The sequence below is a fragment of the Mya arenaria genome, chromosome 8, assembly GCF_026914265.1.
Source record: "Mya arenaria isolate MELC-2E11 chromosome 8, ASM2691426v1".
NCBI lineage: Eukaryota > Metazoa > Mollusca > Bivalvia > Myida > Myidae > Mya > Mya arenaria.
The window spans coordinates 57705683-57718225 of NC_069129.1; the positions used below are offsets into that span (position 1 = coordinate 57705683).

General features: G+C 34.8%; 1 protein-coding gene across 1 annotated transcript in view; it reads left to right on the forward strand.

Moving 5' to 3' along the window:
• LOC128242880 (Golgi apparatus protein 1-like) overlaps positions 1-12543 on the forward strand; it is a 41230-nt gene continuing 28687 nt past the window's right edge. The window contains 9 exon segments of the mRNA XM_052960274.1: positions 1-713; positions 919-945; positions 2982-3068; positions 6563-6778; positions 7450-7695; positions 8287-8470; positions 10928-11196; positions 11476-11591; positions 12041-12142. Of these exon segments, the coding sequence (XP_052816234.1) occupies positions 186-713; positions 919-945; positions 2982-3068; positions 6563-6778; positions 7450-7695; positions 8287-8470; positions 10928-11196; positions 11476-11591; positions 12041-12142 (1775 nt within the window). The 5' untranslated portion in view covers positions 1-185.

Sequence of the window (12543 nt, forward strand, 5' to 3'; positions counted from 1 at the left end):
AATGCCAAGTAGTTCCTGCTAGGCTATCAGAAGTTTTCTGCGAATATTCTGCATATTACACCATGACAATAGTCAATTACTGTTCTTAACTAAACTTATTGTCTAAAAACGAAATTATATATAAGTTTTTTACGCGTTCGTTGGTCACAAGAGCGTATTGATATTGTTGTTTTCGTTGTCCAAAGATGGCTGCTAGCGTTCGACGTGTCCAAATGGTTGGACGTATAAACGTATTTTTATCTGTTACATTTTTTCTAACATTCACTTCCTCGGTTTTATCCCGCAACATTGACGACCCATCCGATTTCAAGAAAGGTCTGGCTGCTGCTCAAGATGGAAATTTACACCAAGGACCTTTTGCCCAACAGCAGAGGCAAAACAATCCTGTGCCAAATGCCGTAAATAAAGATTCTCAACTTGGAAATGGACATTTTGAAGGTCAGAGTGTAGAAAGCAATCAGCATTTTGCTGCAGGTATAGATAAACTGAGGGCTGGCTTAGAAAATCAGAATCGAGCCCCCTTGGCAAGGGGCGTAGGCAATGGACAAGAGATAAGACCAGACAGACAAGGAATAAGACAAGACGCAAGGAAGAATGTAATGTTGTCAACACATCCCGACTGTGAAGAAGATATTCTCCAGCATTGTGATACCAAAAATATGAGAATGAACAACTTTGCAGTCCTTGATTGCTTGCAGGATGTTGAAGTTCAGGTGATATTAATTTCCGTGTAAGAAACCACTTGCCACACAAATTCCATATTCTGTTAACAAATATACCTTGTACTATTAACTTTTAATGTGGCGCATTTCTAAACACTGTCAAATAATTTTGTACTGCCCGAAATGTTTTACTGTTTTGGTCATGAAAAACTAGTAAGATAATTTAAAATTAAATTTTATGATTTTGTTCTTGCAGATTCGAGTGTCTGATAAGTGTCAACATGTGAGTATTTTCATATTGGTAACTTCATTAATATTAATCTTATTTGTCTGACTAGCAAAGTATGCAATATTTACTTTATAAGAAAGTTATGACTATTAAACAATAATAATGTTTATGATAAATAACTTCACTTGGTAAGATTTTAATAACTTTTTTTTATTAAAAAAGTTCAGATCTCTTATATGCAATATAAGTTTTTGTCTTCTTATATGAAATATAAGTTTTTGTTCTCAAGCTTTTGCATATTTTCCTAAATCTAAATCAAATATTTTTCTAGTAATTATTGATCATATTTAAATGTTTCATTTATTCTACTTTGGACAAAACTGACTTATGTGTGTACTTCTGTTACTGTTTTCAAATAATACAGATATATATCAAAATGTAATCTTAGGCTCTTAAAGCTGTACTCTCACAGATTGACAGTTTTGTCTTCTTTTGATTTTTTGTCTCAGAATCAACTGATTTTTTGTCAGTTAATGTTTATCACTGGTTTCCAGTGGTTAACACCAAAATTGGCTTATTCCAAGACAAAAAATAAAAGGTTTCAAAACAGTCTATCTGGGAGAGGGCAGCTTTAAAATGCTAATAAAAATAGATTTAACCCAGGAGCTCCCCCTGACATTTAATTTAGTGGCAACATCTTTGAAATACCCTGAGGGAACCCTGGAAATAGTTTCTTCTGCAAAAATGTCAAAATCCCCTGAAGTGGTCTCCAACAAAATGTATGATTTTATTAAACTGATATGCAAACTTTGGAGATTATCACAGAATTAAATGTTATTATAAGTTTTCAGCACATTCATTGAAATATTAGAACAGCCCAAATGTTTACACTACTGTTTATCACCAAAGTTTTGAACAAGCCCAGCCCTGCTTTATATAATTTAGCATTTGAGTAAACCCAGGGTTTGATTTTCAACTTTTATTCATGCATCTGCTAAATTTGAGTGAAATTTAAACAATGAGTATGACTTGCCTAAGCTCAGAAAATTATGTGAGTGGATATTTATCTTCTCAGATAAAAAGTCGAGCACTTGAACTTAATGAAGTTGATTGTTTAACTATGTATTCAATTACTTGATACATTGTATTAATTGCCCACTCATTGGTAATGGATGCCAGTTCACTGCATTGAATGCACATTTAACACCACACTTCATTGAGAAGGGTAACATTGTAATTTGGTTTTTCACATGTATACTTCAGATTTCTGAGGTTAAATTTTGGAATGTTATTTGCACATGTACATTCATTGATCTGCGTCTTAATAAATGATAAGGCCTAAAAAAAAATTGTTTGGTTAGGGTTACATCCTTTTCAAAAATAGGTAGGGTAGGTAGGCTTTATATTTTTTTTTATTTTTTTTTTTTATTAGGCTTTATATAAGAATGTCATTTTCATCATTGGAGAATGGTGTTAAAGTTATCTTCTATATAAGCAATTAAGGTTTTAAACTACATATTGAAAAGCAAAAAAAGAAAAGAAAATATTTTGTTTTTTTTTGTTTTTTTGTTTTTCATTTATTTTTTCAAACAGACTATAAAAACGTTAGGGTCGGCGCCTATTCCGTAGGTAGGGTCGGGTAACCCGAACCAAATGTATTTTTTTTTTAGGCCTAACATAGTTGGATGTATAAAAATTGTGTTATCTTCTAAAATGCTTGATAAAATCACGAGTATTTTTTGTTTATTAAATATAATGATGTCAAACTGAATGACTGTCTATGCCTATGGTTACTGTATTGTGGTTATGCTGGGCATGGGAACAGACAAACAATTTACCAGTTGACATTTATTTTACTGTTTTTTCTTAATGGATAAATGCATTAAAATGAAGCTGCAGCCTGTGTATGACAATGAAACTAAATGCCATCATATATCACATAGATTGAGTGTGTTTTGTGGGTGCATAAAATAGCCATTTTTTTACCCTGAAACCTCAAAAACCATTGACCAGTGAATGACTTGTGGGTTGTCGCTAAATCCTTAACCTGTTAGTAAAACAAAATACTAATTTCAGTTGTTTTTTTTCAGCTTGTCTGGGAGTACAAATTAAATCTTACCAAGGACGATCGATTCGAGTCAGGTGCCAATGAAGTTTGCAAAAAAGCATTCGAAGATGTAAGTCAGAAACTTGTTTCTCATATGAAAAATTGATTATTATTTTAGGCTTACATTTTTCAATTAATTTTTATGCCCCCCTTCGAAGAAGAGGGGTATTTTGCTTTGCACATGTTGGTTGGTTGGTCGGTCTATTAGTAGACCAAAGCTTGTGCGAGTGATAACTCAACAATTCCTTGATGTATGGTCATCAAACCTGCTATGAAAGTTGGGCCTGACCAGTATATGACCCCTATTGTTTTTGGGGGTCATCGGGCCAAAGGTCAAGGGCACAGGGACCTTGAATGTTAAAAGGTTGTCCAAGTGATAACTCGACAATGCCTGCACCCATGACCCTTAAACATGACTTGGAGGTTTGACCTGGCCAGTAGATGACCCTTATGGTTTTAGGGGTCATTGGCCAAAGGTCAAGGTCACAGTGACCTTGAATGATAAAAGGTTGTTCAAGTGATAACTCAACAATGCCTGCACCCATGGCACTCAAACTTGACTTGGATGTTGGGCCTGACCTCTATTGAGTTTAGGGGTCAAAGGTCAATGTCACAGTGGCCTTGAAAGCAAACTCGACAATTCCTGGACCTATGGTCATCAAACTTGACATGAAGGTTGGGGCTGAGCAGTTGATGACCCCTATTGACTTTTGGGGTCAGCAGGCCAAAGGTCAAGGCCACAGTAACATTTAACGCAAAAATGTTAACAAATCTTCTCCCAGTGATATCTGAACAATGCCTGAACCTATAATCATCAAACTTGACAGTGAAGTTGGGCCTGACTAGTAGATGACCCTTATTGATTTTAGGAGCCATCGTGTCAAAGGTCAAGGTCACAGTGACCTTATATGTGAAAATGTTGTTCCGAGTGACAACTCGACAATTCCTGCACCCATGGCCCTCAAACTTGACTTTGGGTTGGTACTGAACTGTAGATGACCCCTTATAATTTTAGGGGCCATCTGGTCAAACGTCAAACGTCAATGTGACCTTGATAGAAAAAAAGCTTGTCTGTGTGATAACTTGACAATGCCTGCACCCATGGCCCTCAAACTTGACATTTAGATTTTTGGTGACCAGCTGATGACTCCTATGGATTCTGAGGTCAAAGAGTCAAAGGTCATGGTCATAACACATTCTATCATCACACTTTGAATGGTCATAATCTTAAAACTGCCTCAACGGCATCCAATGTCAGTGACAAATCAGCTGTCATTTCGGTCCATGCATATTTCATTCGATTGTCCATATAATCCTGACAACATGGCGCTCATGGGGTGGCATAATGTTTGACAAACATCTCTTGTTTTATCTAGCATTATCATTATATGTAATCATGAGTTTAAAGAACAGTTAAGTTTGTTTTATTTAAAAATCTTTACATGTGACTGTATGGTTACTGTATGGTAATAAATGTTACTGTTTGGTAATAAATGTGACTGTATGATAATCAATGTTACTGTTTGGTGACAAATGTGACTGTATGGTGATCAATGTGACTGTATGGTAATAAATGTGACTGTATGGTGATAAATGTGACTGTATGGTAATAAATGTGACTGTATGGTGATCAATGTGACTGTATTGTAATCAATATGACTGTATGGTGATAAATGTGACTATATGGTAATAAATGTGACTGTATGGTAATAAATGTGACTGTATGGTAATAAATGTGACTGTATGGTAATAAATGTGACTGTATGGTAATAAATGTGACTGTATGGTAATAAATGTGACTATATGGTAATAAATGTGACTGTATGGTAATAAATGTGACTGTTTGGTGATAAATGTGACTGTATGGTAATAAATGTGACTGTTTGGTGATAAATGTGACTGTATGGTAATAAATGTGACTGTATGGTAATAAATGTGACTGTATGGTAATAAATGTGACTGTTTGGTGATAAATGTGACTATATGGTAATAAATGTGACTGTATGGTAATAAATGTGACTGTATGGTAATAAATGTGACTGTTTGGTGATAAATGTGACTGTATGATAATAAATGTGACTGTATGGTAATAAATGTGACTGTATGGTAATAAATGTGACTGTTTGGTGATAAATGTGACTGTATGATAATAAATGTGACTGTATGGTAATAAATGTGACTGTATGGTAATAAATGTGACTGTTTGGTAATAAATGTGACTGTATGGTAATAAATGTGACTGTTTGGTGATAAATGTGACTGTTTGGTGATAAAGGTGACTGTATGGTTATAAATGTGACTGTTTGGTGATAAGGCTTAAATTTTTTTACATTATTTGGTTCGGGTTACCCAACCCTACCTACTGAATAGGCGCCGACCCTACCGTTTTTATAGTCTGTTTGAAAAAAAAATGAAAAACTAAAAAAAAAATAAAATATTTCGTTTTTTTTTTTAATTGCTTTTTAATATTAAGTTTAAACCTTAAATGCTTGTACAGAAGATAGCTTTAACACCATTCTCCAATGATGAAAATTATATTCTTATATAAAACCTAATAAAAAAAAAAAAAAAAAAAAAAAAAAAAAGCCTACCTACCCTACCTATTTTTTTTAGGATGTAACCCTAACCAAACAATTTTTTTTTAGGCCTAAATGTGACTATATGGTAATAAATGTGACTGTTTGGTGACAAATGTGACTATTTGGTGATAAATGTGACTGTATGGTAATAAATGTGACTGTATGGTGACAAATGTGACTGTATGGTAATAAATGTGACTGTATGGTGATAAATGTGACTGTATGGTAATAAATGTGACTGTATGGTGATAAATGTGACTGTATGGTGATAAATGTGACTGTATGGTTATAAATGTGACTGTATGGTAATAAATGTGACTGTTTGGTGATAAATGTGACTGTATGGTAATAAATGTGACTGTATGGTGATAAATGTGAGTGTATGGTAATAAATGTGACTGTATGGTGATAAATGTGAGTGTATGGTAATAAATGTGACTGTTTGGTGATAAATGTGACTGTATGGTGATAAATGTGACTGTATGGTAATAAATGTGACTGTATGATAATAAATGTGACTGTATGGTAATAAATGTGACTGTATGGTAATAAATGTGACTGTTTGGTGACAAATGTGACTGTATGGTAATAAATGTGACTGTATGGTGACAAATGTGAGTGTATGGTAATAAATGTGACTGTATGGTGATAAATGTGACTGTATGGTAATAAATGTGACTGTATGGTGATAAATGTGACTGTATGGTGATAAATGTGACTGTATGGTAATAAATGTGACTGTATGGTAATAAATGTGACTGTATGGTAATAAATGTGACTGTTTGGTGATAAATGTTACTGTATGGTGATAAATGTGACTGTATGGTAATAAATGTGACTGTATGATAATAAATGTGACTATATGGTAATAAATGTGACTGTGACTGTATGGTAATAAATGTTACTGTATTGTGATCAATGTGACTATATGGTAATAAATGTTACTGTATGGTAATAAATGTTACTGTATGTTGATCAATTTTAGAATCCTGAATGCCATGCCGAGAGCGCAGGAAAAGGAACAAGAATTCCGTGCTTGATTGAGGTAATGGACAATATCACAGACCAGGGCTGCCATCGTTTCCTCACGAAGATGGCGAGCATCGTATTTGGGGACTTCAATCTTGTCTACCATTTCATGGACCACTGTGGAGCTGACATAAAGTCACATGGATGTGGCAGGATCGATACTGACTCTGATGTTAGTTGATGAACATGGTATCGTGTATTTTTAGCTGAGGAAAAAACTGGGCTATTCTGATTCGGCCATGACTCAAAAAAACGTTCTAAGACATTCTTATGAAACTTGGTACACAGACAATGTATTGCCAGGGACAAAACGCACTTGTGTGCATGTAGCAGAACCATAACTCTGGCTTTAATAATTATTGAGTTATGCCCCTTGTTTACCTTAGTATGAAATACTAATTTTAATGTGTCTTTACATCTTTAAATGTTATCAAGTCAGGATTTTAAGGTATCTGTTGAACCAATTAATCTATCATTGTGTTGAACTATTGGTTATAATGTAAAACTTGATACCTTGTGACCCCATAATATAAAATGATAAGAAAAAAGTCTGTAGAATATGATAAATAAATTAATTGCAGGTTTGATTTTTGTCCTTCATTTTGACTTATTAGAATGTTAAATGACCTATTTTGCAATCTTTCAAGTCTTAAAAATTAATTTGTAATCTGTAAACAGGTATTGATAATTCTTTGTCTACACACTTAACCCATTTTAAGTAACACCAAAATAATACATGGATCATCAGGCAACCAAAATTGACATAATTGTATATTGGTTATCTTGAGTAAGAAAATAGTACTACATTATTCATCCAATCTCACATTCATCAATGACTTTCAGAAAATGCATGCCCAAGGCAAGACGATCCTATGTCTGGCACGGCAGATCGCCGTTCTTCAGGAGCCATGTAAGAAGCAGGTGCTGCGGGTGGCGGAGCTGCAGGCAGACGACTACCATATGGACCGGTCTCTGTACTATGCATGTCGGGGAGCCAGAGAGCTTCTTTGTGAAGACACCCATGCGGGTAATGGGAAGGTGTTCCAGTGTCTGTATGAGAAAAAGATGGACCCTAAGATGCCTACAAAGGTCTGATTTATTGGTTTTTAGATTTGTGGAACTTTTCGTGTATATTTTTGGTTGGAAATCATTTCATTTTCAAAGCTGTTTTTGAAAGTACAATTGTTTGATTGTTACCAAGAAAAGCTCCATTAAGTCTTTCGTTAATTCAGTTGTCATTTGAATGATATTTCAGAACTTTGTTAAAGTTAACAATGATGTTTGGAAGTTAACTGGATACATTTGTGATATTTGTGATACCGTAAATGACTGGTTATAAAACCAAACAGGTTATAAGACGCAAGCAAAAAAATCCATGAAAAACTCCAGAAAAAACTTTTAATGTATGTTTGGGAGTGACATCCCTCTCTACATAAATCTAAACAAACTAGTATTTTCACCATTTATTTCTCTGTAGTTCTGGCTTCCATAATTGTAAAGTAGATTTTTTTTATGTTTACTACACATTAACACTTCCCAAAAAGGTAATTGATAACATCATGTTCTCTGAAGATTTTTAGCTAATTTCTCTGAGAAGCCAATTTCGGCTTTAAATCAACCTCTGAATAAAAATGTCAAAAGCTTGTTACTGGTTGTAAGACGCAGGTATTTTCTTTTAAGTGTCGTGACCTGCTTACTGTGAGACAACAACTAATTGCTGAGGATGTGAAGGTAGAAAAGTCATTCTTTGAAGCTTGTAAAAGAGACATACACCAGAATCAATGCATTGTGGACATGAACACCTTAGATGGACATGCTCAACGCTCATCCGTTCTCCTGTGCTTGGAACATGCTCTCAAATCAGGTATTGTCCATTAGGTTTGTTCACCTATGATTGGAACATGCTCTCAAAACAGGTATTGTCCATTAGCTTTGTTCTCCTCCAAACATGCTCTCAAGCAGGTATTATTCATGATAATGGCAGGGTTCGAATTTAACTTTGAGGAGCACTCGCAAAATCTTGCAAAATGAAAAATCAAATTGCAATTTATTATTTGCTTTATTCCCTTATAATATTGTCTAATAAAAGGAGAATTTTACACCTTAGACGTGTTATGAATAATAAAAAGTATCAATATTGAGTGACTCGACTACAAGAACTTGTTTATGGCTTATTCTTTTTTTTTGGGGGGGGGGGGGGGGGGAGGTTACAGAAAGACTCATCAGATGCTGGCCGCTTTTTGATAACAAAGCTGTCCAATAATTTGACATTGTTCACTTTGTATATTAACCCCACGCCATCGGGAAATACCCATTCGGCAAGCACGCTACAAGTGTTTAAGTATTAACAACAATTACATTATAAATTTAAAATGAATAAAAGCAACAGTAAATGTAGCGTGGATGCTTTGGACCATAAAATATATTGATCGATGAAGTCTATTCATTTTGACAGTTGGGCGGAAATATAATTAAAGGTTGATGGGGTTTACATATAGTGCACGAAAGCGCTAAATTTAGCCAATGGTTGAGCTAGGTGATTACGTCATTCGTATTCTCTTTGTATTATGCACGCCTCGGAGCATCCCGTAATGATTCGAGATAAAACTTGGCCTTTTCCTTTTTGTTCTATTTTTGAAAACGTACTAGAGCATGACTCTGTACTGTCTTCTTTATACTGGTAGTGTAAACATGCTACTTATAGGCTGTTTGCACTCGACTACATAGCGGAGTTAAGTATATGTTTATTTTACTTTCCTTTTAACATTTTGTGGTCTAGAAAAAAGCCAAAATTTTGCGAGCTTCAATAAAAGTCACTCGCAATTTGCAAATGTTACTCTCATTGTGCGAGTATGCGAGTCTAAATTCGAACCCTGAATGGTTCACATTTGCTTGGAACTAGCTCTTTAAACTGGCTCTCAAAGCAGGTGTTATACATAACCTTAAAGCAACCCACTTTTGTACATTTATCTAAAAAGTAGGGATGGAAACCGGATACCAAATCGGTTTCCGGATATTCGTATCAAGTATTCGAATACTATCCGGATACTCGTATCAAATTGTTTTCATATTAAGTAAATTTCCTATTATATGTCACCCACCTTCTGTTATTTGACATATTTGTCCACTTAATTTATAATTCGTCATATGGCAATTTCACTTTATCATTCATTCTTTCTCAGTCTTAATAATTTATAATGTTATAATCAAAGCTTAACAACTCATTTTACGTCATAAAACTCATGATGAATACCACATAAACACCTCACGAATTTGATAGTCACTTCGGCCGAGGTGGTTGCTTGGTTACTGCCACGTGCTTTCGAGTTTGTTATTTATCAGCAGGTTTCATGTTAAATGGCGCTTTGATTATTTGATAGTCAATTGTAATTTTATTTCATTACATTGTTTGATATAATGCAAAACCTACAATTTCTGCGGTGTTTTGTAATGAAGGATATAATTGCGGAAAAGGTATGAAGACAAAAAGACGATCTGATTTTTCTTTATTTACATGCGCGTACTTTTTTATTTATCAATAAACTAAACATGTTTACATATCGTATGAAAAATATAAAATAAGTATTTGATTGAAAAGTGAAAAGATAATAAATTTGTTTTTGTATCTATTGTTCAGATAGCAATAATTTCTTCATGCATATTCATAAAAAAACCGATTAGTCATTAATAGCTTTGATTGCACGACCCTTATCTTGTGATTGGACAATCAATTCCTATGGATTAATGATCAATCCGTTTAATATCAACTAGTGCCAATTAGTGTCAATTAAGCACATCTGAGATCATAAAACAACACTTGTCATTGTAAACAAGGTCATAGAACTTCACAGGGTGCTGCATAAGGACACAATATCACGCCTTGTGCAAACACCCAATTAGCAGGCGATTTATGACACATACCCGCTTCGCGACAGACACTGTTGATCACCTGAAATATTTCATCTGAAAAGTTTTATAACAATTGCTATGTCTCTGCTAAGCTATTTCATTGAAATTTTAATACTTAACGAATATCCGAATACCCATTTTGGTATCCGAATACTTGCGTGATATCCGGATACTCGGATATTCGCTTCCATCCCTACTAAAAAGTGATTCATTACCAAATATTTGGATACTCTTTTGTACTTTTTTAATGATACAGAAATTATTATGTAGTTAAATCGTTGAACCTATTCAAATTAAAAAAAATTGAGGTAGTAATGGATTAGAAGAGGTGTATTTTATTAATTTCATAATTGTTCAATATAAAAAAAAAATTGATTGGAAATAAGCAAATGTTTGTATTTTTAAATATCAGGTCATCGTCCAGCTGCAGAGTGTCTTACTGAGATGACCATGCTGCGTAAAACTCTGCTTGAGGACTACCAGATCACCCCGGAGATTGTTGCTAATTGTGACCAGGAGATAGAGCTCTTTTGTAAGGCCAAGGAGGGGCTGGATGCGCAAGGGGGGACCCTCCACTGCCTTATGGAGCACGCCAACACACGTGAGAGACAGAGGCAGAACCTGAGAGACGGACGCAAAGGTCTTGAGGCACCGCAGTTCAGGCCAGCATGTAAAGCAGCTGTAAGTTGTTGAATCGGAGAACAAATTGTTAATAGGGTAGAGAGGCTGTGGAACATGACATGTATGTGTACATTTATGTGTATATGTACTTTTATGTGTACTTTTATGTGTACATGTATGAATGCGTATAGCTTTCTTACATCATATTTAGTATGAGACTAATTTATGTTTGTAGCATCACTTATTCAGGATTTCATAATACAGACCTAATCCGTTTTGTCAGATAATATGTGTATATACAGCTGTCCATATTTAAGTTTTTTATTCTGTTTTCCTCAGATTGAGGATCTGCTTAAGGAAGCAGATGTCGGTGAGGATGTGAAAGTTGACGGGGCTCTCATGGCTGCGTGTAGGGCGGTCATCACAGGGGAATGTCGAAGCGCCAAATCGGAAGAGTAAGGGTCTTCCAAGCTAGGAGTTCTATCTCAACATTTTTAAATTATTGCATTTTGATATTATATGGCTACTGCACACTGTATTTGTTTTGGTATGGAAGACAATGTTTGATAGAGGGGCCTTAAGCACTCGTACTGGTGAATTAACGTAAATAAAAAAATGCATAAGCACAGCTACACTAGTATGAATGTGAATAAATAGGGCTAATTATTGAGCAATGTAAGGTACAAAACTGTCTGTTTTTGCGAAGTTGTAAATGGTTGTAAGTTTCAATATTGGCAACCAATATTTCCTTCTACCGGTATTTAATGTTGAAATCATTGCATGTATTGATGGATGAAAGAAAGAAAGTGCAAATGACTTGAAATTAGGTATTGGAGAAAAAAATTGCTTTCATCCATTGGTGTATTGGAACATTCACTTGACAATGTTTTTTAAATGTTTTCAGGATGATGGATTGTCTGATGGAAAAAATTGATTCTGATGATATGACAGATGCTTGTGAAAGAAGACTCTTGGAAATACAGTATTTCGTCGTCCGAGACTTCAGGTACAATACAAAATGATTTACTAAAGACAGTTAAACCCCATTGGCTGGAACTTGCCTGGCTCTGTTTCCTCCTTGGCTTGAACTGGATGTAAGGTTCAATTACTTAAGGTTTGCATTCCGGTTTGGCTTGAACTTCCCGAGGCTTGAGGCTTTTTTTCTGCTCCCTTGGAGTTTGAGCCAATAGGGTTCGAATGTAGGATTTATCAAGTCCATTTTCAGTTGAAATAAAGAACAGAAATATAAACTTCAATTACTTCATCTCCTATGATATTTTTGCCATTCATGTCCGTGTTAGTTATCAGTGAGGGAAACCCTTTTGCACTATATCAAAAGTACATGGTATTAGAATTTGTCATAATTAGCAAAGCCTACCGGTAAAAAAAGATACTTGTGTTTAGGGC